The sequence below is a fragment of the Paroedura picta genome, chromosome 5 (assembly GCF_049243985.1).
Source record: "Paroedura picta isolate Pp20150507F chromosome 5, Ppicta_v3.0, whole genome shotgun sequence".
NCBI classification, from domain to species: Eukaryota; Metazoa; Chordata; class Lepidosauria; order Squamata; family Gekkonidae; genus Paroedura; species Paroedura picta.
The window spans coordinates 39,418,075-39,444,415 of record NC_135373.1 but is presented as its reverse complement, the minus strand read 5'-3'; the positions used below and the strand labels follow the sequence as shown (position 1 = coordinate 39,444,415).

Here is a 26,341-nt window from a genome sequence, read left to right as displayed (position 1 = left end):
GTGCTTTTAGTTTGGGGAATCCACTTTAAGTGATTCCACAACTAGTGCTTTAAAATGGAGGATGTATTGAGCAGTTTGCTGGCCAGATGCGGGAGCTTGGCGACGTCCTGTGAAGTGGCCAGAATATAGTGTCTTCACAAGGTAAACATTTCACTATATTTATTGCATGCAGAACCCCCCCCCCAGTGTTGGAAGGGGGCTGTCCCTATTTCACCGCTCAAGGCCACACCGTCCCCCAAGCTCAGCTGATGCTTGGAGAGATTCCTCTCCTGGTTGAGGACAAACCGGAGGGAGTATCGCTTTTCAGAGAGCACGAGGCCGTACCCCAGGGGCAGCAGCTATTCCTGAAGAGCCCCATGCATTTAAAGAGAGGCTTGCAGCCCACTAGTCACCGACAGACCAGAAGCTTACCCAGTGGAGAAGCGGGAAAATGATATACCCAGAAACGGCCCTGTTTGTGGTGAATTACATCCTCTCTCGGTATGTATTCTTGCCTTACTTTACTGTCCGGGGGCAGAGGGGAATACATGGGGGGGGGGGGAGTTTGCATTTCTAAACCTTTGTTGTAATATTTTGAGTCCAGAAAAGCAAGCGGCAAGCCTCTCTCTTACCAAACTGCCCTCTAGCAACAAGGACCCAATTCCCCTCTCACTCTAGGCCCGGTCCATGTCACGTGGTAGCTGTTGGCATCCTGCCTGCCACGCCCTCTGTGGCAACCTGCTTCAGAAGGCCCCATCAAGGACTCAGCCCTGACCAGTCTCCTTCTCCTTCACTCCAGGAGGCCGCGGACCCCTTCTCCCCGTCGAGAGGAGATACCCTACTACGGCAGCATCAGGCGCCCGGTCAGCCTGAACCCGGCCTACTCCAGTCGCCGAGGCCTGCAGGACTATTGGGTCAGCCCCCAGAGGTACTACGCAGCAGGCAGCGCTTGGCAAACCGCATCCAGGCGCCTCTTGATCCTCCCGGGGAGCACGGGAGTGTCAGAAGTGGAGTCCACCCACTGGCCAAGTTCCGGCCGATACAGACATCATCTCATGTGAGTCACACGCTTCGGTTGTGTTATGTTAAATTACTAGCCCACTTTTCTTCCTACAGGGGGCTCAAAGCCATTTATGACACTGTCCTCCTCTCCTCCACGGCATCCTTACGACAACCCTGTGAGGTTGGTTAAGCTGACAGCTGGTTAGACTCAGCCAGCTTCTGGGGCAGAGCAGGGATTTGAATCTGGGTCTGCCAAATCCCAGACCGACACTCTAGCTACGACATAAACACTACAATATGTGAGACTAGAACTGTAGTCCACAAAAGAGGGTGGGCAATTGGGTAATTCAATAGAAGGTGGCGGTGTAAGGGTGGGATCTCTGTGCCCACTGTTTAGCCCAGGTGTTTCCACAGTGTTGCTCTAGCCATGGACACTTGTTTCCTGGTATGCTCCCAGGACAGTTCCTCTTACAACACCACTTATGCTGAAAGGGTAACCATCCTTTTTGGTTATTCCATTCAGACCCTGCTTGTCTTCCTCACTGGGATGAGAAATTGCAGCCTTCAGGGACAGTAAGTCGGCGGGGGGAAGATCACCAAGTGTTGGTCCAGAAAAGGCTCAAAACACCCAGGCATTCATGATGCATTTTCAAGGAAAAGCAAGAGATACAGAGGGAAGGCTATTCCAAGCATGCACACAGAAAAACGCACACACACACACACACACACACCATTTCTGCTCAGACTCCTGGCAGTTGTTCGATTGCATAAACCAAGCCCACCCCATCCCCCTGATGTATGCCAGCACTCCACTAAAGTGTTAATAAGCCATTAGCTGTTGCTGGGTAACCGCATCCTGCCTTCCTTGTGTCCTAAGCCAATGAGTGTTCACAGTAGTGATGTCATGCTCCTGACTCGCACATCATTGGCTGGGACAGGGCTTGCCACTTAATATTTGCCTAGGATGGTTACCTGGGTGAAGTTTTGTCCACGCTGGACTGATCTTGTTGCCTCCAGATTGCAGGAGATGTTCAGGAACAGGCAGAAGAGCAGCCCCACCCCCTCTTAGGAACTGCTTGGCTCAGACCCAGCCCGTGGCAACACTAGCAGCCAGCAGAAGATCACCTGGCACCACTGGCAAGGTCTGTGCCAAAGGCTTCGCTGCCAGCACAACTTTGCTCTGCATGTTCCCAGCCTCTGGCAGCCCTCCTGGGCAGTGGCTCACAAACTGCCCATGGAGGCTATATGAACTAGCCCATCACACCCATCCAAAACATGCACGCTCACTCAGTGACGTGAATAGAGCACAGTCAAACAGCCTTCTAGGGCAATAGAGCGTGCCACTGTGTGTGTTTCACGTAGTTCCTGAACCCAGATTTAGACTTGAAATGCAAAATCTAAGGTGGCCAACAAGCCTAGAGGGGAAAGCGTCATACTTTTAACAGAGGTTCAATGTGTGGAGAAGAACAGCTGCAACTTTTCATGGCGAGGAGATCAATCGCATCACCTGGAACATAACATCCCATTCAGGCTCTTCCCATTCAGGCTCTTGGAGAAGGACAGGACATATTTTCCCCCAGGCAGTTGGCAACTTCAGCATGTCTAGAACATGCACATTTGTAATAATGGTCTGTAATAAATGGCTGACTGACCGGCCAGGCACACCAGCTTTCATTCTGCTGCCATTCACAGGCCGGGGCACATGGTCAAATGCAATTGGTGCCTTGAACAAAATTTAATTCCCATAGAGCCACATTCAAAGGCGTGTGCGGTGTTCAGAAGACTGAAATAACTCTGCAAAGCAGCAAAATGAGTGCCCGATTCAGCGGAAGGCTCCATTTGGCTCTCCCCATTTGCTTTTGGTTCAGCGTTTGGTTTTCAAGCAGACAGTCAAACGTTGGCAGAGGCCTGAGTTTTATGCCATTGCCACTCTCCCATCTGCCTTGGATCGCCTTCTGTAAAATGGGGAGAGCAGGGCTGAAGCAAAAGAGAATGAACAATCAATCAATGAACATTTAATGAATGAACATTGACTGATAGGAATAAGCCCAGGTTTGGGGGTTTTTTTTGGGGGGGGGAAGGTTCGGTCTGTCTCCGGAACCATGCCCTGCCTGCAGGTATCTCAGTCCTTTCCCCGACCCCAGTCACCTGGAGCAGGGTCTTATCAGCAAGGGCCCCTGCCCCCCTTCCCCAATGCCTTCCCAGGAAGGCTCACAACAGTGTGCACATTCTTCTGGCATTAAAAAATGCACATGGAGGAGGGAACTAGAGCACAGCACTACAGGCCAGACTCGTGCAACATTTTAAATCACTTTAATTTTTATTGCAGTGAGTGGGAAGGAGGGCTTCAGCCTTCATGCCCTGTGCCATTTTCCTGACCTGATTCGGCCCTGGACGAGGGGACTGTTTTTTGCCTCACTGAGCATTGCTCATAGAATCATAGAATCATAGAGTTGGAAGGGACCTCCTGGGTCATCTAGTCCAACCCTGCATTATGCAGGACACTCACAACCCTATCGCTGGTCCACCGTAACTTGCCAGCCCCTTAAGCATGCTCTGAAGGAGTAAATAGTTCCCTCCCCCTGGGCCATTGCAGTTCAAGGAAATAACTGGGGGTGGGGTGGGGGGCAAGGCTGGAGCCCCTTCTCCTTGACTGCCACTGATCCAAACTGTGGTTAAGCTCTCAGTTCACTTCCCTGGAAGAACTCCTGCTCAAACATCAAGAGGAAACATCAGAAGAAACCCCCCTCTGTGATTGAGTCAATCAGCACATATAGAGATAACACTAAAATGCTTTAACTGTTTTAGAATATTTTTAGTGCTTTTTATGATTGTCTATAAACTGATGTAAACCCCTCCCCCCAAGCCTCACAGGAAGGGCGCGTGAGAAAAATTAAGGGTAGTCATAGTAACATGCACTTTACAATAAATGTTTGATCACACGGCGCCAGGGAAGACCTGGAGAAAACATAAAGGGTAGTTAGACCCACAGCCTGCCCTACCTCACAGGGTGGTTGTGTGAACCAAAAGGGAGGGGGAGAACCAGGTACACCTCTCCGAGGGCATTGGAAGAGAAGGGAAATCAAAACAGGTAGGTAGATAAGGTTGATCAATCAACAAAAAAGTGCCCAAACTGAACCAGTCCACACTCTTAATTGGAACCCACCTGAAATGTATCTGCTGTTTGGACAGCAACTTTTACCTTATGGAGTGTGTCTCTCTACCCCCCCCCCCAACCCCCACACCCGGGCCAGTCGAAGGTGTTGTGCATTACAGGAGCGGGTGTGTGTGTGTCTTTTCTTAGCCTCCTGCCAGAATTAGATTCTCCGCCAGCAGGCAAATAAGCTCCCGAATAAAGCCAGCAAACAGGTGGCTGTCTTGGCTGGCGGGCAGGAGGAGTAGGCTGCAGGGGGCAATCCGAGACAAAAACGCCCCTCTTGCTTTTCCACCCTTTCCGTGGCCGCCTTGGGCCTGCGCCGGCGCTGTGCTTTGATCTCCCCTCCCCCTCTGGCTTCCCCACTCTCTCCTCTTCCCCGCTGCTTCTTCCTCTGCTGTGTAACAGGAGCCTCCTCGGCCTCTTCCCCACTGCCGCCGGTCCCAGATGAGCCGCTTTCTCCATCTGTCCCTCCTTTCATGGAGTCTTGAGGAGCTGCCAGCTCTAAAAGGAGCAGGGGATGGAGACGAGGGGGGAGGCAGCCCCCGAGCAGAGGAGCCCCTCCAGAGCATCAGGAGGTGGTCAGGGCACACCAGGAGGCTCACTGGCAACGGGGCTGGGTCCCTGGCCAAGCCCTCCGCCCAAGCAGCTGTTTGATGCAGCACAAGGAAGAGGGTGCTAGCCCAGGGCAAGGAGTCTGTTTGGTCCCAGTTCCCAGATTGGCCCCAATCGTCTTTGGGGGCAGACAGAACTGCTGGGCCAGTCCCGGGTGAGCCTCTGTTTGGGGCAGCAGGATACCTTGAGCCAGCCCAGGTGATCAAGGCATGTGCAACCCAACAGCTGACTGTCTTTTATGTGATGGAAAATGAAGGTAGGTTGGAATGGAGTCTCATTGGGGAGGAGCAGCGGAGCATCTGCTCGACATGCAGGAGGTCCCTAGTTCACTGCCCGGCATCTCCAGTTGAAGGATCTGGTAGCAAGTAAGGTGAAAGTCTTTTATTTTAGACCCTGGAGAGCCGCCTCAAGGCTGAGTAGCCCAGGGGTAGTCAACGTGTGGTCCTCCAGATGTCCATGGACTGCAATTCCCATGAGCCCCTGCCAGCAAATGCTGGCAGGAGCTCATGGGAATTGTAGTCCATGGACATCTGGAGGACCACAGGTTGACTACCCCTGGAGTAGACAATACTGGCCTTGATGTCTGATTCAGGATAAAGTGGGATCATAGGTGGAAATTTCCACCTTAGACAGGTGTACAACAGCAGAGCGGCTCTCAGAGATGCAAGAGCCCTGCCACGTCAGATCCAACTAGCCCAGCTTGCTGCCTCCAAGCGTGGTCAGCCAAAGCCTCCTGCAGCACAAGCAGGCCCTGACAGTCTCCCTCCGGCCTTAGTGCCTGGTCCTCAATAGCTATGCTTCCTTTGTGCCTGATGATTCCCTTTTTCTGCCACAGCTCACAGCTGGGGATAGGCCTATTCTCCTCTATGTATTTCTCTCAATTCCTTTGGAAGCCTCCTGGAGCAGGGTAGTCAACCTGTGGTCCTCCAGACGTCCATGGGCTACAATTCTGGCAGGGGCTCTTGGGAATTGAAGACCATGACCATCTGGAGGACCACAGGTTGACTACCCATGCCCTGGAGGACTTCAGCGGGCCAAACTGGGTACCAGTGGTGGGCAAGCTTCCAGTGTCCCTTCAACATTCCCTGGAAAGCAGGGACCCCGCCCCCTTCCTGGGCTATAGGGAGTCAGGCAGAATGGAGTTAATTGGAGAATTTTCTCTTCCTGAGGGAGAGGCCCCAAGTCTGGGCTGGTAGGAAGACTGACAGCAGTTTTATGAAGAAGCGAGGCAGGTGGTCCCTCCAGGTTAGAAGAGAGCAGATCAAAGGAGGGATGGGAGCAGCCATCTGCCCTTTGAAACAGCGGGGGAGGGGGGACCAAATAGCACAGCAGGGGCTGAGGCAACGCTCTCCACCTCCAGAGCCCACCTCTTCAGCATTCCACAGGTTCGCCTTTCTGAGGTCTCAGCTGGTCAGCAGTCGGTAGCAATCCCCAGGAACCTGCAGAATGCGCTAGGAGGATGGTGCCCCTCAGGTCAGAACTGCCTGCCTTTCGCTGTCCCACCCTCCTGAGTGCCCACAGCTGGCAGGCACTGTGTCTTTTCCTGCTTCCTGGCACGGCCCACTTCCGTGTTGTCTCTGCACCAAATCAGAGGAGATGCTGGGAGTTGTGTGCAGGAACTCCCCTCTTTTAAATAGCCATTGACATTAGAACCAAAATGCTCAGGGAAGGGCCACCTCACTGGGCAAATTTCCTGACCTGAAACCTGTCAGTCTGGCTATAGTTTGCCCGCTGAAGAAGTGCTGTTTTTTTACCCCGCTTTTCACTGCTCGAAGGAGACTCAAAGCAGCTTACAATCGCCTTCCCTTCCTCTCCCCATAACAGACACCCTGCAAGACACCCTATGAAAATTTTTGTTGCTCCACAATCTGGTCACCATACCCAAGTCCTCTGGGGAAGAAGAGGTGACAAAAGAGGGGGGAAGTGTGTGTGGGGGAAACATTGCCCCACCATATTATGTGGGTAATTTGTCTTTGCAGAGCACTCATATCCCACCTCCAACCAAGGGCAGGGCGCATGAGTCTCCTCTTCCCATTTTTATGCTCACATCAACGCCGTAAGATAGCAGAGGCAAGCCCTGGCCCAAGGGTGATCCAGAGGGCATGAAGGCAGAATGGGGATTTGAATCCAGTTCTCCCACATCCCAGTCTGACCTCCTCACCACCACAACACAACAGCTCTAAATCTGGATTTTCATTTTTCCCCCACAGCCACTGGGTGAGCGATGCTTAGTCTCCCACCTGTCTTTGTTTTTTTTTTTTTTGGTTTTTTGAGAAGCGGCTTTCATCTGTAACGTCGCTAATGTGAGTAAATTAATTATTTCTCTCCAGATTGAGCAACTGTTTTCTTTTTCTGAGGAAATAGCTCGCGATGTAGGTTACGGGGTTCAGAGGCTCAGCTGCAAACAGAGTGGATTACGCAACAGCAAAGAGACCAGACTGCTGTGATTAATATTAAGGTCCACAAATTGGACAAAGGCTACATTCTCTGACTGGCTGCTGCTGCTGCTGCTGCTGCGTATCCCGAAATAGAAGCAACAGCGGCAAGATTCACTGGCAGCATCTTAATCTGGTTAGTGCTTCGATCGTAGCACATGAGGAGTATCCCAAGGCTGACTCTCGTCCCTGTTTCACCAAGTGGGAATTTTGCGGCTGGATGCCTGGGAGAGCCAGCCCTTAGGCTTTCAACAGACTTAGGGCTGTCCAGTGGTGATTTGCATGTCTGAGCAGGCTAACACAAGTCTAACACAGACCAACATGGCGCAATGGTTAAGAGAGGCCACTTCTAGTCGAGAGAGCTGGGTTTGAGTCCCTGCTCCTCCACATGCAGCCAGCTGGTGACCTTGGGCTAATCACAGTCCTGTCAGTGCTGTTCTCACAGAGCAGTTATATCAGAGCTCTCTCAGCCCTACCTACCTCACAGGGTGTCTGTTGTGGGGAGAGGAAGGCGATTGTAAGCCACTTTGAGATTCTTTTGGGCAGGGAAAAGCAGGGCCTAAAACCCAGCTCTTCTTCTTCCAAATGATGGTGAGGTGGCTTTTGAAAAAGCAATTTGCTCGTAACACAAATGGAGAAGAGAATTTGGATTTTATGTAGTTTAAATGTTATGGCATTAAATTGATTGACTGAATATCGCTAACGTTCAAACCTCAGAGAACTTCCCCCTCCTATACAAGTCCTCTGGTAGGGAAGGCGGCATGGTCTCACCTGGTCTTGGCAGATCTTGGAGGCTAAGTAAGGTAGGTAATTTTGGTGGGAAGCCACCAAGGGGGAGGCAATGGAAACCACTTTTGCTTCTCACTTGCCTTGAAAGTCCCTGTCTGGGGTTGCCATAAGTCCAGTCTGATCTTATCAGATCTCAGAAGCAGAGCTGGATCACTCCTTGGACAGGGGACCACCAGGAAAGCTCTGGAAAGCCATTGGCAAACCACCTCGCTCGGCTTCTCACCTGCCTTGAAACCCTGTTGCTGGGGTTGCCAAAAGTTGGTTGTGACTTGACGGCACTCACGTACTTGCATAAATCCCTGCTCTGTCCCTCTACAGCATGGGAAATTGAGAGAAGGGGTATTTAAACAAATGCATTTAGAGGTCAAGAGGGACAAGGACGCACATTAGAAACACCATAAAGCTTCATCGCAGGTTTGTTTTCCCCCATCTCTTCCTTCCCTCCTCGGAGCCGGAGGCAGTTTAATGATTTTGATTTCATAACAAGAGAAAGCCTGGAGGTTGTTAAGTATTTATAGGCAGCACTGGGAGCTGGCTTAGCGGAGGCTCCTCTCTGTTTACGAGTCTCCCCCTCAAGTCCATCTGCTCTCCTTGGGCCACGCCCGGCGCTGTAATTCGGTAAAGAGCCATCTGCTCTTGCAGGCGTTCTGCTCGCTCTAGCAGGGCTTCACGGTGGACGTAGCCATGGCTGCTGTGCCTGCCCTCTTCCCAGACTGGCGCCCAGCTCACCTCATGATGCTCCTTAGGCCAATGTGCTGCACAGCACCACACAGCATGGCGCATGATTGGATGGGGCGAAGCAGATGCACAAAGGCACATGGTTATGATAAGAGATCCAGCGCAAACCTGCCGCCTCCTTTTGCTGTGCGCTAGCAACATGCGTTGCCGAGGAATTTCAGAATTTTATCTCTCAAATGCGTGCAGAATTTCCTTAAAAATGGACAAAGGATTTTTTAAAAACCTATAGATGTCAGCAATTTAGCATACTTTTAATGGAATTCTTTCTCTATTTCATATAGTAAGCTTTCTTATACTCTTATACAGAGTATTATTTCTTATACATTTATTTGTGACCCATGTCACTCCCAAGCTAACAACATATCTCTCCCCTCCTCCACCTGCATTTTATCCTCACAACAACTACCCTGAGAGGTAGGTGCGGCTGGGATAGCCCAGGGGAAGCTTCCCTGGTGGAGTGGAGTCAAACCTGGCTCTCTCAGATCCTAGTCTGACACTCTGACCAACGTGCTCAAGAACGTGCAGACCAAGGGCAATCTTGACTTACACCCTTTGAACTCCAGTGACTTCTATTGACAGAGGGGAAGAACTCTGCTACAGATTGCTCTGTTTAGAACATAAAATGTAAACATGACAAGCAGGTGCTTGGGAGCATGCTGGGGCTGGCTGCATTGCCTTGTGAATACACATTTTGGAACCGGAGTTTCAAGGTTATTCAACAGACTAGCAAGTAAGCTCATCGCAACCAGGAATACAATGGGCACTAGGACCCAGGGGACACCGGCAAGCGCAGATCTCTCTCTCTCTCTCTCTCTCTCTCTCTCTCTCTCTCTCTCAGCTGGAGCCATAGGAGATAATCAGGGCTCCTTCCTAGTTTGGGGCTCTGTCTGTCTGATTCTCTCCCTTGCAGCAGGAGCCATAGCAGGTAATCAGGGGTCGTTTGCAATTTGGCAGGGCTCTCTGTGTCTCTGTGTGTCTTTCTCAGGCGTCTCAGAGCAAAGTGGCTAGCATCCAGGGAAGGAGGGCGGGAGCTGGAGAGGGAGGGCCAATCTGGCTGCACCCTGATTGGCCCTATTGCATTTCGGAAAGCCAGGACACTCTCCACCCCCAGGGCTGTTTCACAAATATTAAGAGGAACAATGGATAAGGATATTTCTCTATCACACACTCACACACGTACACATGTGCACATACTGTTGTCCAGAGACTGGTGCACTCAATCCATGGCACAGTGTAGCAGACAGAACACCAAGACTCATATGTGCATGACCACAGAACCAGCTTGGTGTAGCGTTTAAGAGCAGCTGCTTCTAATCTTGTGCTCCTCCACATGAAGCCAGCTGGGTGACCTTGGGCTAGTCACCACCCTGATAGTGCAGTAATAGTTTTGTTAGAGCTGTTCTCACAGAGCAGTTCTCTCAGAGCTCTATTAGCTCCACCTACCACACAGGGTGCCTGTTGTGGGGGGAGAAAGGGAAAGGTGATTGTAAGCCGCATTGAGACTCCTTCTGGTAGAGAGCGGGGTATAAAAAACAACTTTTTCTTCTGCTGCCACCGCCACCTCTTCAGTGAGAAGGACCTGATGAAGCTGGCAGGTAGCCAATGTGAGAGGAGGAGCCCAGCCTAAACCACCACCACCCCTCTGCAGAGTGACCCTAAAACTATTTGACAACACAGAGGGGAGAATGCTCAGGGGCCAGGGGTAGGCAAACTGCAGCCCTCCAGATGTCCATGGACTACAATTCCCATAAGCCCCTACCAGCAAATGCCAGCAAATCTGGAGGGCCGCAGTTTGACTACCCCTGCTTTAATGATTGGGTAGAAAAAGGAATTTGGGAGGGTTCTGCTCATTCCTGCACATGGCAAGAATAGTCCTGCCACCCCCTCAGGTCTAGCCATCAAGGGATCTTTTAGCCTTCCAGGAAGGCCCGAGAGTTAGCTGGATGTTGCGGTTGAGTGGCTGTCCTTGGTAGTTGTCATGGCTATAAGTCTTTGAGGGTCTCTTCCATGCCTGGAACAGCCAGGCTGGAGTCCACCTTAGAGGCCAATGATATTATGAGGGGAGATCAGCTATAATTCCAGGGGATCCCCAGGCCCCACTGAGGACTGGCATCCCTACAACCCACCCAGCCTGCTTTTGTAAGCTGCCAAACCAGGGGCTGCCAGGCACAGCGGCCCATTGTACCAGCTGGACTAGATTTTTGTTTTTTTTGTTTTTTACTGGCTTCTGCTATTTTGCCTTTTATAGGAGGCTGGCTGTAAGAATTCAGCAGTTGGCGGTTCCATGGAGCAGAGAGAAATGGTATCATCTTCTAAGGGCTGCTGACCAAGCTCTGAATCAATGCCCGGGAGTGGATCAGACTGGGCCAGGTGGCTACTTGAGCCCTTACCTATGACTCTCTTTCCTTTGCAGATGGAAGCAGCATTGGCAGAACCTGAACCACCATTACCTGGGCAAGAGACACCACAGCTTGGCTTTCTGGAGGTGAACAGCTGAACTCTGCCCCTCACCATCCCCATCCCCACCTGGGGCAAGATACGCAATGCCTCTGGTAAGTGGAGACAGGCTCAGTATGCCAACAGAGCTCCTTGGGGAAGAGAGAAAGCTAGAGAGATCCCTTCCAACTCCAAGGAGAGACAACCAGCTTGGCCCCTACCTGCCGGTGAGCCCCCGTCTTTCTGTTCAGCAGATCCAAAGCAGCCTTCCATGGTAGACTTAGAGAGCAACTACCTCCGTTTGCTTTAGGAAAGCCTGGTGGATTGGACACAGGGTGAAGAGAGGAGTTCACCATGGTTGTGCTGATTTCCAGCCCTGCTACCTTGGTGTTGTCTGCAGACTATGGCCCAAATTATAGAAGGCTTACCCAAAATGGACAAGGGGATGTTCTGAGAGCCAGCTCAAGGTTCACCTGATCTGGCTCTGAAAAAGTAATCTCGTCTACTTGGACTTTGGCTTGCACAGTCATAATGCTCAGCTCACTTGGTCATTTCTTACAATGACGTAGCATTTATTCTAGTCTGTTCCTTTCTTGGGCATGGTGTAGCGCAGTGGTCCGCAACCTTTTACAGGTTGCGGACCGGCGGCAGCAGGGAGGGCGATTGCCCGGCTGCGCATGCATGCACGCGCCATGCGCAGCCAAAAACATGCATGCATGGCACTTCTGTGTATGCGCGCATGTGCACATGCATGGAAGTGCTGCGCATGCGCATTTTCGGCCGCACATGTTGCATGCACACGTGCGCGGCCCTCCTTCCCTCTCCCCCCCCTCCCACAGTAAGAAGCTTGCTGGGCCACAAGCTTGCGGCCTGAGAAGTTTCTTACTGTGAGGGGGGGCAGGGAAAGGGAGCCGCGGCCCAGTGCCAGGGCCTTTGTGGCCCGGTGGTGTAGTGGATAAGAGCAGTGGCCTCTAACCGGGAGATCTGGGTTTGATTCCCCACTCCTCTTCCACATGCTGCCAGCTTGATTACCTTGGGCTAGTCACAGTTCTGTTGAGCTGTTCTCACAGAGCAGTTCTTTCAGAGCTCTCTGAGCCCCACTTACCTCACAGGCGTAGTCTGGAGGTGAGTTGCTATTCCAGGGGATCCCTAGGTCCTACCTGGAGGCTGGCATCCCTAGCGTAGTGCTAGTACACTTGGATCCAGTGCAAGGGCTGTGCATGGCCTGCACAAGGATTCCTTTCTGCCGAGGTTTCCCCTTGCGCTGGCAGTCATTTGCAACCCTGATAAAATGTATTCTCAGGTTTTGCTAGGATTGCCAACCTCCTGGTGGAGCCTGGAGATCTCCCAAAGTTACAAGTGACCTCCAGTCATGCAGATCATTTCCCCTGAGGAAAACTGCTCTTTTGCATGGTGGGCTTTATGACAGCTGAGATGAATGATTCCTTGTTTTGCTCAGGCAAGATATTGCATGCCCAAAAATGAAACTAACTTCTTATTTAACAAGGATTTTATTTTATGAGTGATGCCAAGCACACTATAAACATGTAACTTCCAGGGGCGGGGCGGGGGGCGTTGCCAGATGGCATCACTTCCAGGGTTGCTTGAAGCCTGAAAAACATTGAAAAACATCAGAAGTTTGAACAAGGCTGACATAGAGGGCCATTCCACACTCGTTCAAAATTGCACAATGGTTGCAAATTGAAATCACTACTGTTTTGCTGTTATGCACAACGTCGTTGACAATCTGCAACACTCCTGAAACCGATCCGTAAAAAGCGCTTCATTGTAGCGCTTTCAGGGAAATCCCAAAAAGTGGATTCACCCTCCGGAAAGCACTACACTCTTGCAACCAATCTGCAACACTAGCGGGAAAGTTCTGTGCGTTACCATTGTTGCGGTTTCTGCAAAGTCCCTCCCCCTAGCTCTCTCCTCTGATCTTCCGGCGAAGCAATCGCCATTTTTTTTCTCGGAGCGAGCGGAGATCAACGCACCGGCGAGCCTTCGTTTACCCAGCAAGGTTTCCCTGGCTGCAGTCCCTCCCCAGAGCTGTTTTAAGTCACAAAGCACCAAGCAACACACAGCCCCGTTTGCTGGTTTATTTTCCCTTTATTTTTCACTCTATTTTCGGCCGAAAATCGCGCCCGTGCGGGGGGGGGGTATTTTTTTTCACTCGGGGGGAGCGTGGCAATGATGAAACGGCAGCTCAAACACCACCTGCTAGCTAGATGGGTCTCTCCGTTGCACGCAGATCAATGCAGATTCGTTGCAACGTGTTTTTTTTTCCCTTAAAAAACCTTCCTTAAAGGGAAAGGGGCATTTCGTGAGCATGATAATTGGCTGCTCGTTTGATTGACGGCCAGGGGCGGGACAAAGCTCGGCAATATCGCTTCCTGGCTAGCAATTTTTGCCGAGACCAGAAACCTGTGGGAAACGATTGAAACGCAACTGAATTCCACTACAAAGGCAGGTAAGCATAACGACGAATTCCACTATTTAAAATGCCGTTTTTTCGTTCCGCAACCAATTTGCTACATAGATCCTGGTGCGGAATGGCCCAGAGTTTGCCTTTTTCCTGGCTGCATCGCACCAGCTTTACACTTCCATTGAGCCTTTTGCCTCTTTGTCTCCGCAAGTTCAGCCCTGATTAGCCTTGAAGTTGAGATTCTTTTTTTGTTCCTATGTGCATCACTTTACACCTACTACAGCTGAAATTCATTTGCCACATTATTGCCCCTCATCCAGTATGTGGAGATCCTCTTGGAGATCTCCCCAGTCTTCGCTGGATGCTTTCCATTTTTCCTTTTCATTTGGAGGTTCTTGCTATGCACGTCTATATAAATGTTTCCACTTGACCAGGGAGGGGGAGGATCCCTTGCCACTATGTTGGAGATGAAATTAGAGAACAGAGATCTGAACTCGGATCTCTGTCTCTTTTAGCTGTAGCCTGAGCACTGCAGCGGCTGCCTTTGATTAACTTGGAATTTCCCCCCCACACACACACACACATACAAACCCTCCCCCTGCTTCCTTTCAGTCCTGACTTCTGTCCCAGCAACCAGCAAGTATGAGAGGGGGGAAGTGATGGAGCGGGAAACTGCAAGCTTTCACAGCTGACTTACTGTGACCTTGTGGGCTTTTCAAGGAAGGAAGCTAACAGAGGTGGTTTCTCATTGCCTGCCTCCAAGTAGCAGCCCCGAACTTCATTGGTGGTCTCCCATCCAAATGCTAAAGAGGGTCAACCTTGCTTAGCTTTCAAGTAGATCTGATGAGATTGAGCTAAGCTGGTCTCTCCAGGTCAGGGCATCTCTAAGAGGGAATATTCTTTGCATGATGCCAAGGAAGATGGAGACAGTGGGCTTTGGTAGCAAAAAGAATGCATGTCTGCGTTCCAGAAGGGGAAAAAGGAGAGTGAAGTTCAAACTTGAAACAGCTTCAAGTGATGGAGTGGTTGCTTAGCTCAGAGGTCGTGGCCATTGTGTCAGGGGTGGCCAAAGTGCTGGCAGGGGAATTGTAGTCCATGGACATCTGGAGAGCCACAGTTTGGCCATCCCTGGTCTAAGTCAACAGGTTGCTGGTACCCTGCCAGGGCAGAGCCCATCAAAGACTAGTCTGCATCTGTTTAGACTCTACCCTGACCTGGAAGGCTGGAACTAGCCTGGTCACATCTGACCTCAGAAGCTAAACACTGTTACCCGGGTTAATAGTAGGATGGAAGACCATCACCAAGAAAGTCCAGGGTTGCTGCACAGAGGAAGGCAATGGCAAACCACCTTTACTTGTCCCTTGCCTTGACAACCCTATGGGGCTGCCATTATTCAGCTGTGAATTGAAGACACTTTCCAACATCACCACCACCACTACCACAATTTATGCTCCCCTCACCATCAAGGCTGTTTTTGGTGCCACACCATGAACCCTGCTGGACAAAACTGGCTACCACCAGTTTCTTAAAACCATAAGAGAGATGCTAAAGCTGAAGAGATGCCTACTGACGTCGAAGTTCTACCTCTCAAGCTTTGAGGAGGCACATTGTGATTACTCAACAGAGAGGGGAATTTACTCAGTATGTGCTCAGAGTTTGTTATTGCCGGTGTTTTGGGGAGTGGCCTCACTAGGTCCTTGCACATCACGGAAAATCACAGAATTTCTCATATTTCACTATGGGCTAAATATTTTGCAAGGCCGAGGGTGCTCTCTGAGTCATCCCTTGCCCAACATGACTAAGACGGCCACCCCAGCGTCTCGCTGACATCATCAGCCCCCTGAGGATATGACGGAAACAGGCCGGCGCAGCAGGAAGTGCAGCTCAGATGCCCACAGGAAGTGGGGTCTCCGCTTCGTCACTCAGCATTTCGAAAGTTAACCGCTTTGCCAGGACAGAGAGGAGGGACGGATGGCACAGAAACCAACGTAGATGAGCCCTTGGCACAATTCTGAATCAGAAACAAGTTCAAAGGCCGTCTTGTTCAACCTGTTATGGCACAAGGCCTCTCTGGATTTAGGACTGCTCATTCAGTGTAGAGATTCAAGATTTCAGATCAGGGCTGCTTCCTCATGGGGACTGGGAAGCCTTCACAACAAACAAGAGACCTGCCTATTATTGATGCCTGAAGCTGGGGGTGGTCTCGGCCAATACGCGACTGTCCCCAGCCCTGTGACGGAAGGGAGGACTGCCCATAGCCCTGCAACCCTGCCCCTCCCCACGGAAGGGGGAAAAGAAAAAGAGCAGGCTCCCACTGCAGTTACTCAGGCAGCCCACTCACAACGCCCGCCACACACATCACCGTCCAATAGGGTTGCCAGCCTCCAGGTGGGGACTGGATATTTTCCAGAATGAAAGTGAATCCCCGGACTACATTGATACCTTATTTGTTATTTATTCAATTTCTCCTGGAGAAAACAGTTGCTTTGGGAGGCGGTTCTTTATGGCATCCCACCCTACTGAGATCCCTCCCTAAAGTCTACCCTTCCCAGGCTCCAGCCTCAAATCTACAGGTATTTCCAAACCCAGGTGGCAACCCTACCACACTGCTAGGAGCTGGCTCTGGATTGGGAGGTACCTGGAGATTGAGAGGGGGGGAGCATAAGGGAAGCAGGGTTTGGGTGGGAGACCTCAGCCGGATCCAAGACCATAGTATCCATTGTGTTTGTGGCTCTGCCAAGGACCGAGCTTGAGGTCCGAGGCAGGATCAGAGCAGGCAGCATCATTAACCAACGAGCAGCTAGGTTCCATCTGCAGGATCCAGGCGGTTTCAACTGAAACGGACCAATAGGACGCACTGGCGGGAAGATCCATTGTTTGCTACTGTCTATCAGTTGGGGGTTTTCAAGGGTTCCTCAGTTCAGTTTGGCTTCTTGGAACATCATGCTGAGATCAAGCATGCCGATTGAATTCCCAGTGGTCCTGGCTTCCTTCGAACCCACAGATTTAACAGAATCCATCCTCCATTTTGTTCTGAGGAACTGATCTTGGTTGTTTGGAGATCAGTCGTACCAGAAGATCTCCAGGGACTACCTGGAGGTTGGCAGCACTATTACCCTGCCCAAGGTTCAGGTAGCTGTCCATCAATTCCCCCCCTCCCCATGCACTTTCATCTGCAGAACAACAACCCTGTGAGGTAGATTAGGCTGAGAGTAGTGGGCTGAGCCCAGATCCTCGGCAGACAAGGGATCCAAACCTGGGACTCCTAGTCCAGCACCTGGATCCAGACACAACGCTGGATTCAAGCACGGGCACAGGGCTGTTTCCATGTAGCCCCACCTTTCCTCAAGTAGGAGGAGGAACTCTGTGCATGGTCACGAGCAAGCTGCTTCCTCTTTCCTATTTGTGTTGTGGGGTCCAGACCAGATTCTCTTTCTGCTCTGCCCGCGAGTCCCTCACCGGCCATCCTCCCGCCGGGCTCCAAGTGCCAGCAGCTGTTTGGGCCGGCAGGCTTACTTGTCGCAGCCCCATGAATGGCTGCATTATGCTCAGCCCGGCTGAGTCCCCCCCCCCTTTGCCACGCTGTTATTTTACACTCGTGCCACCATGGCTATGTTTGATCGCTTCTCTGCCGCGGCTGCACCTGCTGAGAGCCGTTTGAGGGAGGAGGGAAGGGGAGCGGGAGGGCAGGAGCAGGTGCTGCCGTCTGGCCTCGCCCTCGGAGGGGAGTGCCCTGGCATTGAAAGCCCAGGGCTGCACCAGCGTCTGCTCGGGCGGGCAAGCCTTGGCCGCTCTCCGTTCCGGAGCGTTCATAGAGAAGCGAACAGGAGAGAGCCCGGCCTCTCAAGAGCAGATCGAGGCCTGTTTAGGTCCGCGTCCTTTTTCTCTTGGAGGCCGGCCAGGTGCTGCCTTTGGGACAGGAAAGGGCCTTCTGTTGATGTACGCCCCTAGCAGTAGACTCACAGCTTCAGCACACGGAGTTTTTATATAGCTGCGAAGGGTTCCCAGCTTTGGACCGAGGAAATACCTGGTGATTTGGGGAGCTGGAGCCTGGGGAAGGCAGAGTACAATGCCCTAGAGTCCCCCCTCCAAAGCAGCCTATTCCTCTGGGGGAACTGTCCTCTGTTCTTTGGGTATCAATTTTAATACGGGTCATCTCCAGGCTGGAAGTTGGCAACCTTATGTAGCTCCCCAACTACCCCCCCCCTCCCCAGCATCTCCTCTGTGAATTGGGCAGATCCATTGTGTGGCGGCGGCGGCTTTGGCCAAGCAGAAGCTGCCTTACCCGTGTGTGGCTCCGGGAGATAAGGGCCGGCTGGCCACCTTGCCCGCTCCTCTCCGTCACCATTTCCTTCCCCCACCCCCATCTCCGCTCTGATTCCCAGGCCTTCCTGCTGACCCTGGAATGTTTCAAGCCGCTTTCCTGACCTCGGCCCGTCCCTGCGCCCCTCTTCCTTCCCTTCTTCGTTTCCTGCCTGCACGTCCCCGTTGCCAATTCCAGGCTTTGATTGATTCTCCACTTCCTTCATCCTGTCCCTTTCCTGACATCACGGTACTCCCGAGGGCCTTGGCAGGTAGCGTGCCTCTCTGCCAGCCCCGTCCCCGCCCTCTCTTGTACAGGACCCCTGGGATTACGTGGGCAGGCTAGTTTGGCTACGTTTGGAGTGGCCCCTGCAGGTATAACCAACAGTGCCTTCTGTATCTCCTCCTTGCAGCCAGCTCTGGGTTTTTTTAAGCCTCTGCTGTATTCTTTTCCCTGTCTTGAGGATGCCAGCCGTTGCTTGTGAAATTCCTAGACATTTAGGGACAGTGGCATGAGAAAGCAGAAGGAGCTCAGCAAGGAATGCAGTGCTGCAAACCCGACCTTCTGCTGCCAGGTCCTCCACTGATCCCCATCGTCTGGAGCATTCCAGGCCCAGCAGAGATGGAATAGCATCTTGGCCTCCTGGGATCCTCTGGCAAACTGGAATCCCAAGAGATGTATTTGCCTCTGGAGGAGAAATATGTAAACAGGTCCACTTCCCATTTCTTCGGCAGAAAGTGGCCTCCCCCTGGAAGTGACTTTTTAGACCGCCCCCTAAACAAACAGCATGGAGGGTTCAATACAGCATATGCCCCTTATACGTGCTGGGCCCAGAGCAACAGACCCATGGTGGCTACACTGTCCAGAGCATGGCTAGAAGAGGGAGCGGGTGCAAGGGCAGGATGATACAGCCAACTCTAGCATGTTTAAGCCTCCATACCTTCCTTCTCCTGGTTGCCTGCTGGTTGCTCTCCGGTCGCTAGTGCTTTTTAGAGCGGTGAATCTACTTTATGCGATTCCCAAAGAAGCGCTTTAAAATGGAGGATGTAGCGAGCTGTCCGCTGGCCAGACGCTGGATGTGGGCGACGGTCGTGTGAAGGGGCCGGAATATAACGCCTACATTCGACTGGCTTGACGCTACATTTAACGGGTGCGGAAATCCCCGTTAACTTCCACCCTCCCTTGCCTTTCCGCGTTACAAGGGAAGAGGAATAAAATATGCAGAATAGTTAAGAATGCAAATATATGCAAACTAAGGTCAATTATGCAAAGTGACTTGGCATGCAGGATTGTTCTTCTCCTTTTTGGTAACTAGTAGCAGAACCGAGCTTTGAACACCATGGAATTCAGATTCCCTTGGAGCAGAATTTTAATTTTTTTAAAAAGGTCTGAAGGCCACTAGTGTAATAAAAGGCCCATGGGAACACCTCTTTCCACGAGCAGCCTGGCCCCTTCCCTGCCCAGGGTTGCTCCCAGGCTTCTGCAGGCAATTCAGTTCTGGAATGTGCGGAGCTCATTTTCTGGCTACACACAGAGCCAGAGCTGGGTGAGATGAGTTCATTACTGGAGGGTGACTCACCCCCCAAGCATGCAGAGGCAGAACTGCTGCCCGTGTGGACATGCCCATGAAAAGCAGAGTCAAAAAGAGCAGCTCACGCTTGGATTCCGATCCGGAAGGGGAGTCATACAGCTGCAATTTTCAGGGCAGCTGGCAGTGAACACATTTCTGGGTCAGCCAGGCCTCAGCCCTGCAGAAAGCAAGGAAGTTCTGTTTCCTTCCTCTGGTTTTGTCAGCCAGACCGGAGGCTGCCAGTCAGGCCCGTCTCCGTGACTGTGGAGGGAGAACTTTCCTGTGCCCCCTTTCTCCACCCAACCGCGGCTATGACCTCACCACCGCAACTCAATTCAGGAGGGACACTGGCCCCCAAAGAGAAGCCAGGCCAAGGAGAGCCAGTTTGGTGTAGTGGTTAGGAGTGCGGACTTCTAATCTGGAGAGCCAGGTTTGATTAAGCACTCCCCCATAGGCAGCCAGCTGGGTGACCTTGGGCTTGCTATGGCACTGATAAAATTGTTCTGACCGAGCAGTGATATCAGGGCTCTCTCAGCCTCATCCACCTCACAGGATATCTGTTGTGGGGAGTGGAAAGGGAAGGCGATTGCAAGCTGCTTTGAGACTCCTTCTGGTAGAGAAAAGCGGCATATAAGAACCAGCTCTTCTTCTTCTTCCTCCTCCTCTTCCAAGAGGCACTGGGGCCCAGCCCCATGGGCACACAAAACCTTTTAGCCTGGAAACCCAAATATGCATGGCTAGATAGCACTTATACAGCAACTGATTTCAGGTGGAGCCACGGAAACCCATCCCCGCCACATACCGGGAGGTGAAAACAGTCTCGAAGCAAGCCAGGTTGAGTGGCCCCTCAGTGGTCCTACAAGCCAAGAGTCACTCAGCTCAGCTATGCAAACAGTGGGTATTCCCTCACTCATTGCTTCCTCCTGAAAGAAGATTGGGTTTTGACCCCGCTTTTCATTACCCGAAGGAGTCTCAAAGCGGCTTACAATCTCCTTCCTTTCCTCTCCCCTCAACAGACACCCTGTGCAGTAGGTGGGGCCCAGAGACCTCTGACAGAACTGCTCTGTGAGAACAGCTCTAACAGGACTGCGACTGGCCTAAGGTCACCCAGCTGGCTGCAATTGGAGAAGCGGGGAATCAAACCTGGCTCCCTAGATTAGAAGCTGTTGCTCTGAACCATAATGCCAAAACCGGTAGTGTGCTAGGAAAATACAATTGGTGAACTGATACCAATTACTAAGGTGATCAAACACGAGGGCTGCCAGCCTCCAGGGGAGACCTGGCCTAGTCAGCCTCCAGGGCCTATTCTGCACACAATAGATAATGCACTTTCAATGCCCTTTTGAAGTAGATTTTCCTGTTCTGCACAGGAAAATCCAGCTGCCAAGCACATTGAAAGTGCATTATCCTATGTGTGCAGAATGGGCCCTGGGGATCCCCTGGAATTACGGCTCATCTCCAGACTATAGGCATCAGTTGCCCTGGAGAGAAAAGATGTTTCGGAGGGTGGACTCAGTGTTGCCGTACCCCACTGAGGTCCCTGTCCTCCCCAGACAACATCCCCAAATCCTATTGAGCATATGGGTTTAATGGCTCCTGAGGCTCTGGAAGTTTATAGAACTTGGCTGTGTTTGTGGCTGGCCTCCAGTGGTTCTCTGTGTGTGTTAAGTGACATCCATAATACCTTCCAGGATCCGCTCTGCCTGCTGATGCTGTCTCACACCCCTGCTATCTTCCTTCTGTTGCAAATGCACAACAGCCATGGCAGGTGGGGAGCAACACTTGTCTAGACCTAACAGTGATGTCCTAAAATAATGAATTCACGGCAGAAGCAAGAGTTTAGGTCAAGGCCACCTGCATGCCGACAGGCTTTCCCCTCTCCACACTTCCTGCTGTGTAGGAGACGGTTGTTCCATGGAAAGACACTCTGCATATGCTCAGGCATTCTCCTTTATTGTTGTTTCGTGAGTTCAGGGTCTGGATTAAAAAAAACAAGATTTCTGAGGATTGCCACCCTCCAGCCAGGCCTACAAAACTCCTGGAATTGCAACTGATCTCTAGATTGAGAGATCAGTTCTCCTGAATAAAATGGCTGCTCTGGAGTTTAGGCTATGTCATTATACCCCACAGAGGGCCTTCCCCTGTCTCCACTCCCAAATGTCCAGGAATTTCCCAGCTTGGAGCAGGCAACCGTAGACGTTGTGTTGCCAAATGAAAATATTTGATCAAAACTAGTCTGTCCATGCCCCACATGCCACATTCATTTCCCTGGAAAGGGAAAAGATAGGTGGTGGAGATGTCATTTCTCCCCCCCAGGTCTGTTAACGACCAGGGGCGTGTGTGTTTGTGCACATGGCCGTCCATGTGCGTGCAGGCAATTCGGACTGTGAAAATTATGTGCCAAGATGGGAGAATCAACCCTCCCACCAGTGTAAATCAGGACCACAGACTGGAAGCGCCCCAGCTGAGTGCAACACATCTCCTGTCGCCTGCAGAGGAGTAAATATTTGCTCAAATCCTAGGTGATTCAACATGCAATCAAGCAAAATAGGCCCATTAGTAAACACGCCACCCTAGCAAAGGCCAAAACAGTGAGGAGTGAACCACACAACACAGGACACGTGACAGAAAATTGACGACGGGAGGGGGGGTGTCTCTCTCCTCCGGCACCTAAAAAAATCGAGAAAGCCAGTTCAAAAGTTCACACTACAGTAAGTTCATTTAAAACAAGCTCTTCAGGGTTTTGCTGTCTCTTCGGTTATAGAGTGACATTCTGGGGCAACGCCGCCACCATAGGATAATTCGGTGCCTGTTTAGCGCAGTGTCCTTGTACCACTCACCCCGCCGCAATCACACAGGATTCCAGCTGCCGAAAAAGAAGTGACTTTCGAGATGGCAAGCAAGAGGCTGGGCCCACAGCTCGCACCAGAAGCAAAGCGCTGTGCTTTGCATATTCAAAGGGCAGGGTGTGCTATTATTGACCATCCCTGGCGGGTATGAGGCCAAGCCCTGCTGGGGGCATGGGGGATTCAGCGCCAGTATCAGAGCAGTGGCCTAGTCTTCTAAGAGCTGCCGTGCTAGCGGATGTAAATAGGCTGCCGGTGAAACAACATCCTCCTTCTCCCCACCCGAAGAAATACTCCATCAGGACCCGTGCCGGAAAAGGCGAGACTCGTCCAGTTTACCCAGGAGTGCTGCTGGAGCATCTCCAAATGCAATGTCTCGGCAGGGCATGGAAAGCAAGGCCAGCTCCTATTAGGCTGCCAACCTGCAGGTGGCATCTGGAGAATTCCCACTGTTAGAATTGATCTCCAGATCGCCAAGATCAGGTCCCCTGGAGAAAATGGCTGCTTTGGAGGGGAGATTCTGCAGCATTATATCCTGCTTGAGGACCTTTTGCTCCCCAAAACCTGCCTTCCCCAGGCTCCACTCCCAAAATGTCCAGGTATTTCTCTGCCCAGGGCTGGCAATGCTATAAATGCAGGCAGAACCTTTCATAATTGTATGAAACCATCTGAGTGACAGCAGAGGCTGCGTGGCACCTGAAATGCTGGCTTGGGATGACACAGGGGGAACTAAGTACGTCAAAGTCCAGGCAGGACCTGGAGGTCCCCGGAATTATAATGGATCCCTGGACACAAATATCAGCTTTGGAGGGCAAGTTCGATGGTAGGCTACTCGCTTCTAGGTGGGCGAATGGAGATTTCCCAGGGCATTTCCGCACATCAGAAAAAATAGTGTTACGCCAGCTGAATGGCGTAATGCTAAACAGTATCGCACCTCCTGGACACGCCTCACTTTCTTGATGTCTCGCTCTAGTCTGCTGCCTTTTCACACTTCTCACCCTCCACAAGCACTGCTGGAAATGGCAGAAAAGAGCAAAGTGGTTTATATGCAACTCTCTTCCGCCTGTCAATCAAGGCAGGCAGTCAATCCCCTTCCTTCTTTTTTAAAGCTCCCACAATACCCGCCAATTTTTTTAATGAATAGTTCTCCACTTAAACGCCTGTGCATCTAATCATAAATGCATAGTGCTTTTTGAACGCCACCTCTTATGGAATCACGAGTCTTGAGTCTTTTAAAAATTAATCTCGTTCCTGATTTGGTGGGAGGGGACTTTAGAGAGGCATGCTTTGTGTTTTGACTTTTGGAAAAAATATTTTTGGCTTTGCCTGCAAGCTTCTAAGCCTATTTGTTGCTCTAGGCTGTTCATAATTTTTAAAAAGTACTTCCCATCCCCCGAAAGAAGGGAGAGGGAGGCAGATGCGCGCGCAGGATGTTGGAGGCAGAGGTAGCGCTTCTTCGCCTCTGTACATTTCTTTTGCGTGGGTATCCCACATCCTAGTAGAATCAAAGAATCATGGAGTTGGACGGGGCCTTCAGGGTCATCTAGTCCAACCCCCTGCACAATGCAGGACACTCACAACTTCCTGCCCACCTAGAGTGACCCCAATTACTTGCCCAAGTGATCCCTCCACCTAAAATCACCAGAATCCAGTCTGGTCTGGAGGAAATTCACCTATCATCCCACAGTGGCGATCAGCAATTCCCTGGGTATGCAAGGAAGGACACACACTCAGTCTAACCACTACACCACATTGTCTCTCCAGTGACTATGGCCTGCATGACTCCTCTCTCGCCTCAAAAATTAACATTATACCCCAGATATGCAATGAGAATAATTTATACAAGGGTCTTTGGAACCCAGCTCTTCTGTGACACAGAATTTGTACGATCTGGGAGAAGAATGTTGATATTTTTAGTTGGAAGTTATCAATAGGCCTGATAACACACCCCAGTCCTGGGCCACGTGCTTATTGATTGCTGGCACTGGCCGCCTAGTAGTTTATGTGGCCACTCTCCTATGGAAAGTGAAGGCAAAACAGGGCAAAATGGGCCAAGAGACAGCCGCCACCTACAAGAGAGAAAGCTGGGGAGAGAGGAACCTTTCACTCACTGCAAATGGATTTTAAAGGCATGTTGTAAATCAGAAGTTCCGGGATGAGAAGAATCGTTAATCCTTAAACAGCTATTCCTCTCCTTCTTCAGAGAATTCAGGCTATGCTTGGTTCCTGTCACCCATTTGTGAGGCTCTGGGTGTGTCTGCTTGTGTGAGAGACAGACAGAGATGCTCCAGTCAGTTCAGGTCAGAGAGGGGATTTGAACAGACTTCTCCCTGCTCATAGTCCAACACACTAAGCTTTCCTGCACAGTGGCTCTCAAGCCATCCGTGATAGGGAATAGCAGGGCTTTCTGATTTCTTCCCCAAATGATTCAGTCCCAGACTTCTCTTAACAGCAATCAGGCACTATGTATTTACATGCTAGATCATACAATTGCATTTTTAAAAATTGTGTGCAGCCACCTGCCCCTGGGAACCTGTCAAAATGCATATGTTCCTTGTAGACCCAGACATTTAAACAGACAGATACTTATCTCTCCCCTCCCACCCCCACTTCCCCTTGCATTCACTTAAGCGCAAGTATCCACGTCCCTAGACATCCACAGAGATGATAAAACCCTCCTGGACATGTACACAGAGAGCACCATCGACGCATGCGCATCTCCGCAGAGGAGGTCATGCAATCCCCGTGCTCCTCACTGGGCCCCTCCTGCTCTGCTCAGCACAGCCACATTTCCACAACACAAAGGAAACGGCTCAGGCCATTCCAAGGCGAACAGCTGCCGCTGCTCTCAATCCCCCATTCATCTGATCCCCACCAGACAGAGGACGGGGCTTAAAGGGACACAGAGGCATTTCAGCCACAATTCTGTTCCCTCTGCCTGGGGGAACCGTCTCGGCATTTGGGGCTCTTCCTGGCCTGGATTCAACAGTGTGCAGCACAGTTAAAATCGGGGGCTCAGCACAGAGGAACCAACCAGCCACTGCTCAAACCCCACACTTGAAAGGATTTTGTAATGCATTTTTATTATGTTTGAATAAAATTAAAATATAAATAGCAAGTTCAGGTGCTAAGAAACTGAGCACAGGGGGGGGGGGATCTCCAGGCAATCTTTTTTTTGTTGTTTTAATTACAATTTGCAAAGCTGTCCATGCTTTCTCAAGATGCTGAACAAAACAGAGGTGCTTTCCCCGCATGGTGACACCCTCTCTGGGAAGCCCTGGCAGGTGTTGCAGTGGCCAAGGGTCACCAACAGGCCTGGAGATAAATAGTCTGTCCCTTTGATAGAGGCTTAATGTGTGCAAATGGGGAACTGAAGCTTTCTAGGGTATGGAGCTAAATCATATCACCTAAACAAGAATGTGCCATTGAGTCTGTATTAAAGGGGCAGGGCATTATTTATTCTCCAGCATAGCCACTGATGCACTGTGTGAGCAAAAGGGTTTCCTGACATTTTCCCTGTCTCAGTCTCTGTTATGACTATCCCAGTTGCATGCAGGAGAGAAAAATGGCCACCATGGGAACTGCTAAGGGGAAAATGGTAGCCACAGTGATGCTACAAGGAAGATCTGGACTTAGCCATCCACAGGGGAGCCACCTCACCGATGCTGTGATCTTTCCCAGACATCACAGCAAAGCATGTTTGGGAAAGATCTGAGAGAAGCTGGGGAAAACCCAGGAGGTGCACAACTATATCATGAGGGGGGAGGGGGGATAACATGCTGGTTCCCAACAGCATCGATCTAGGAGGCAATTAACCCATGTGGAAAAGCTCCAGGGGACAGACATGGAGAGAAGCCAGGCAGATGGACCCCATGGGGATTGACTTCCATGTTTTGCTCTTTCAGCTGCCCCAGTGGAATCTGATGTACCCTCCTGCTGCTTACCTGACTATTCAAACAAGAAGAATGCTTCTCCTGTGAGGATCTTTTCCCTGGGATGTGGCTTGTGTTGCCTCAACCCCTCACGCCAATAAAATGATTGGAACTGTT

The 26,341-nt window shown here is 51.2% G+C and overlaps 1 protein-coding gene across 2 annotated transcripts; it reads left to right on the top strand.

Annotated features, from left to right (window-relative positions):
* The first annotated feature begins 264 nt into the window (after positions 1-264).
* Positions 265-26,341, top strand: LOC143837512 (uncharacterized). 2 transcript variants are annotated; one of them, XM_077337437.1, is made up of 5 exons: positions 265-480; positions 779-1,036; positions 6,730-6,967; positions 11,126-11,264; positions 26,198-26,341. In XM_077337437.1, the coding sequence occupies exons 1-3, from the start codon at positions 431-433 to the stop codon at positions 6,854-6,856; spliced, it is 435 nt and encodes a 144-aa protein (XP_077193552.1). In that variant the 5' UTR covers positions 265-430; the 3' UTR covers positions 6,857-6,967; positions 11,126-11,264; positions 26,198-26,341. The 2 variants fall into 2 exon arrangements, with proteins under 2 accessions (XP_077193552.1, XP_077193553.1); XM_077337438.1 differs by lacking the exon at positions 6,730-6,967 and having other exon boundaries at positions 287-480.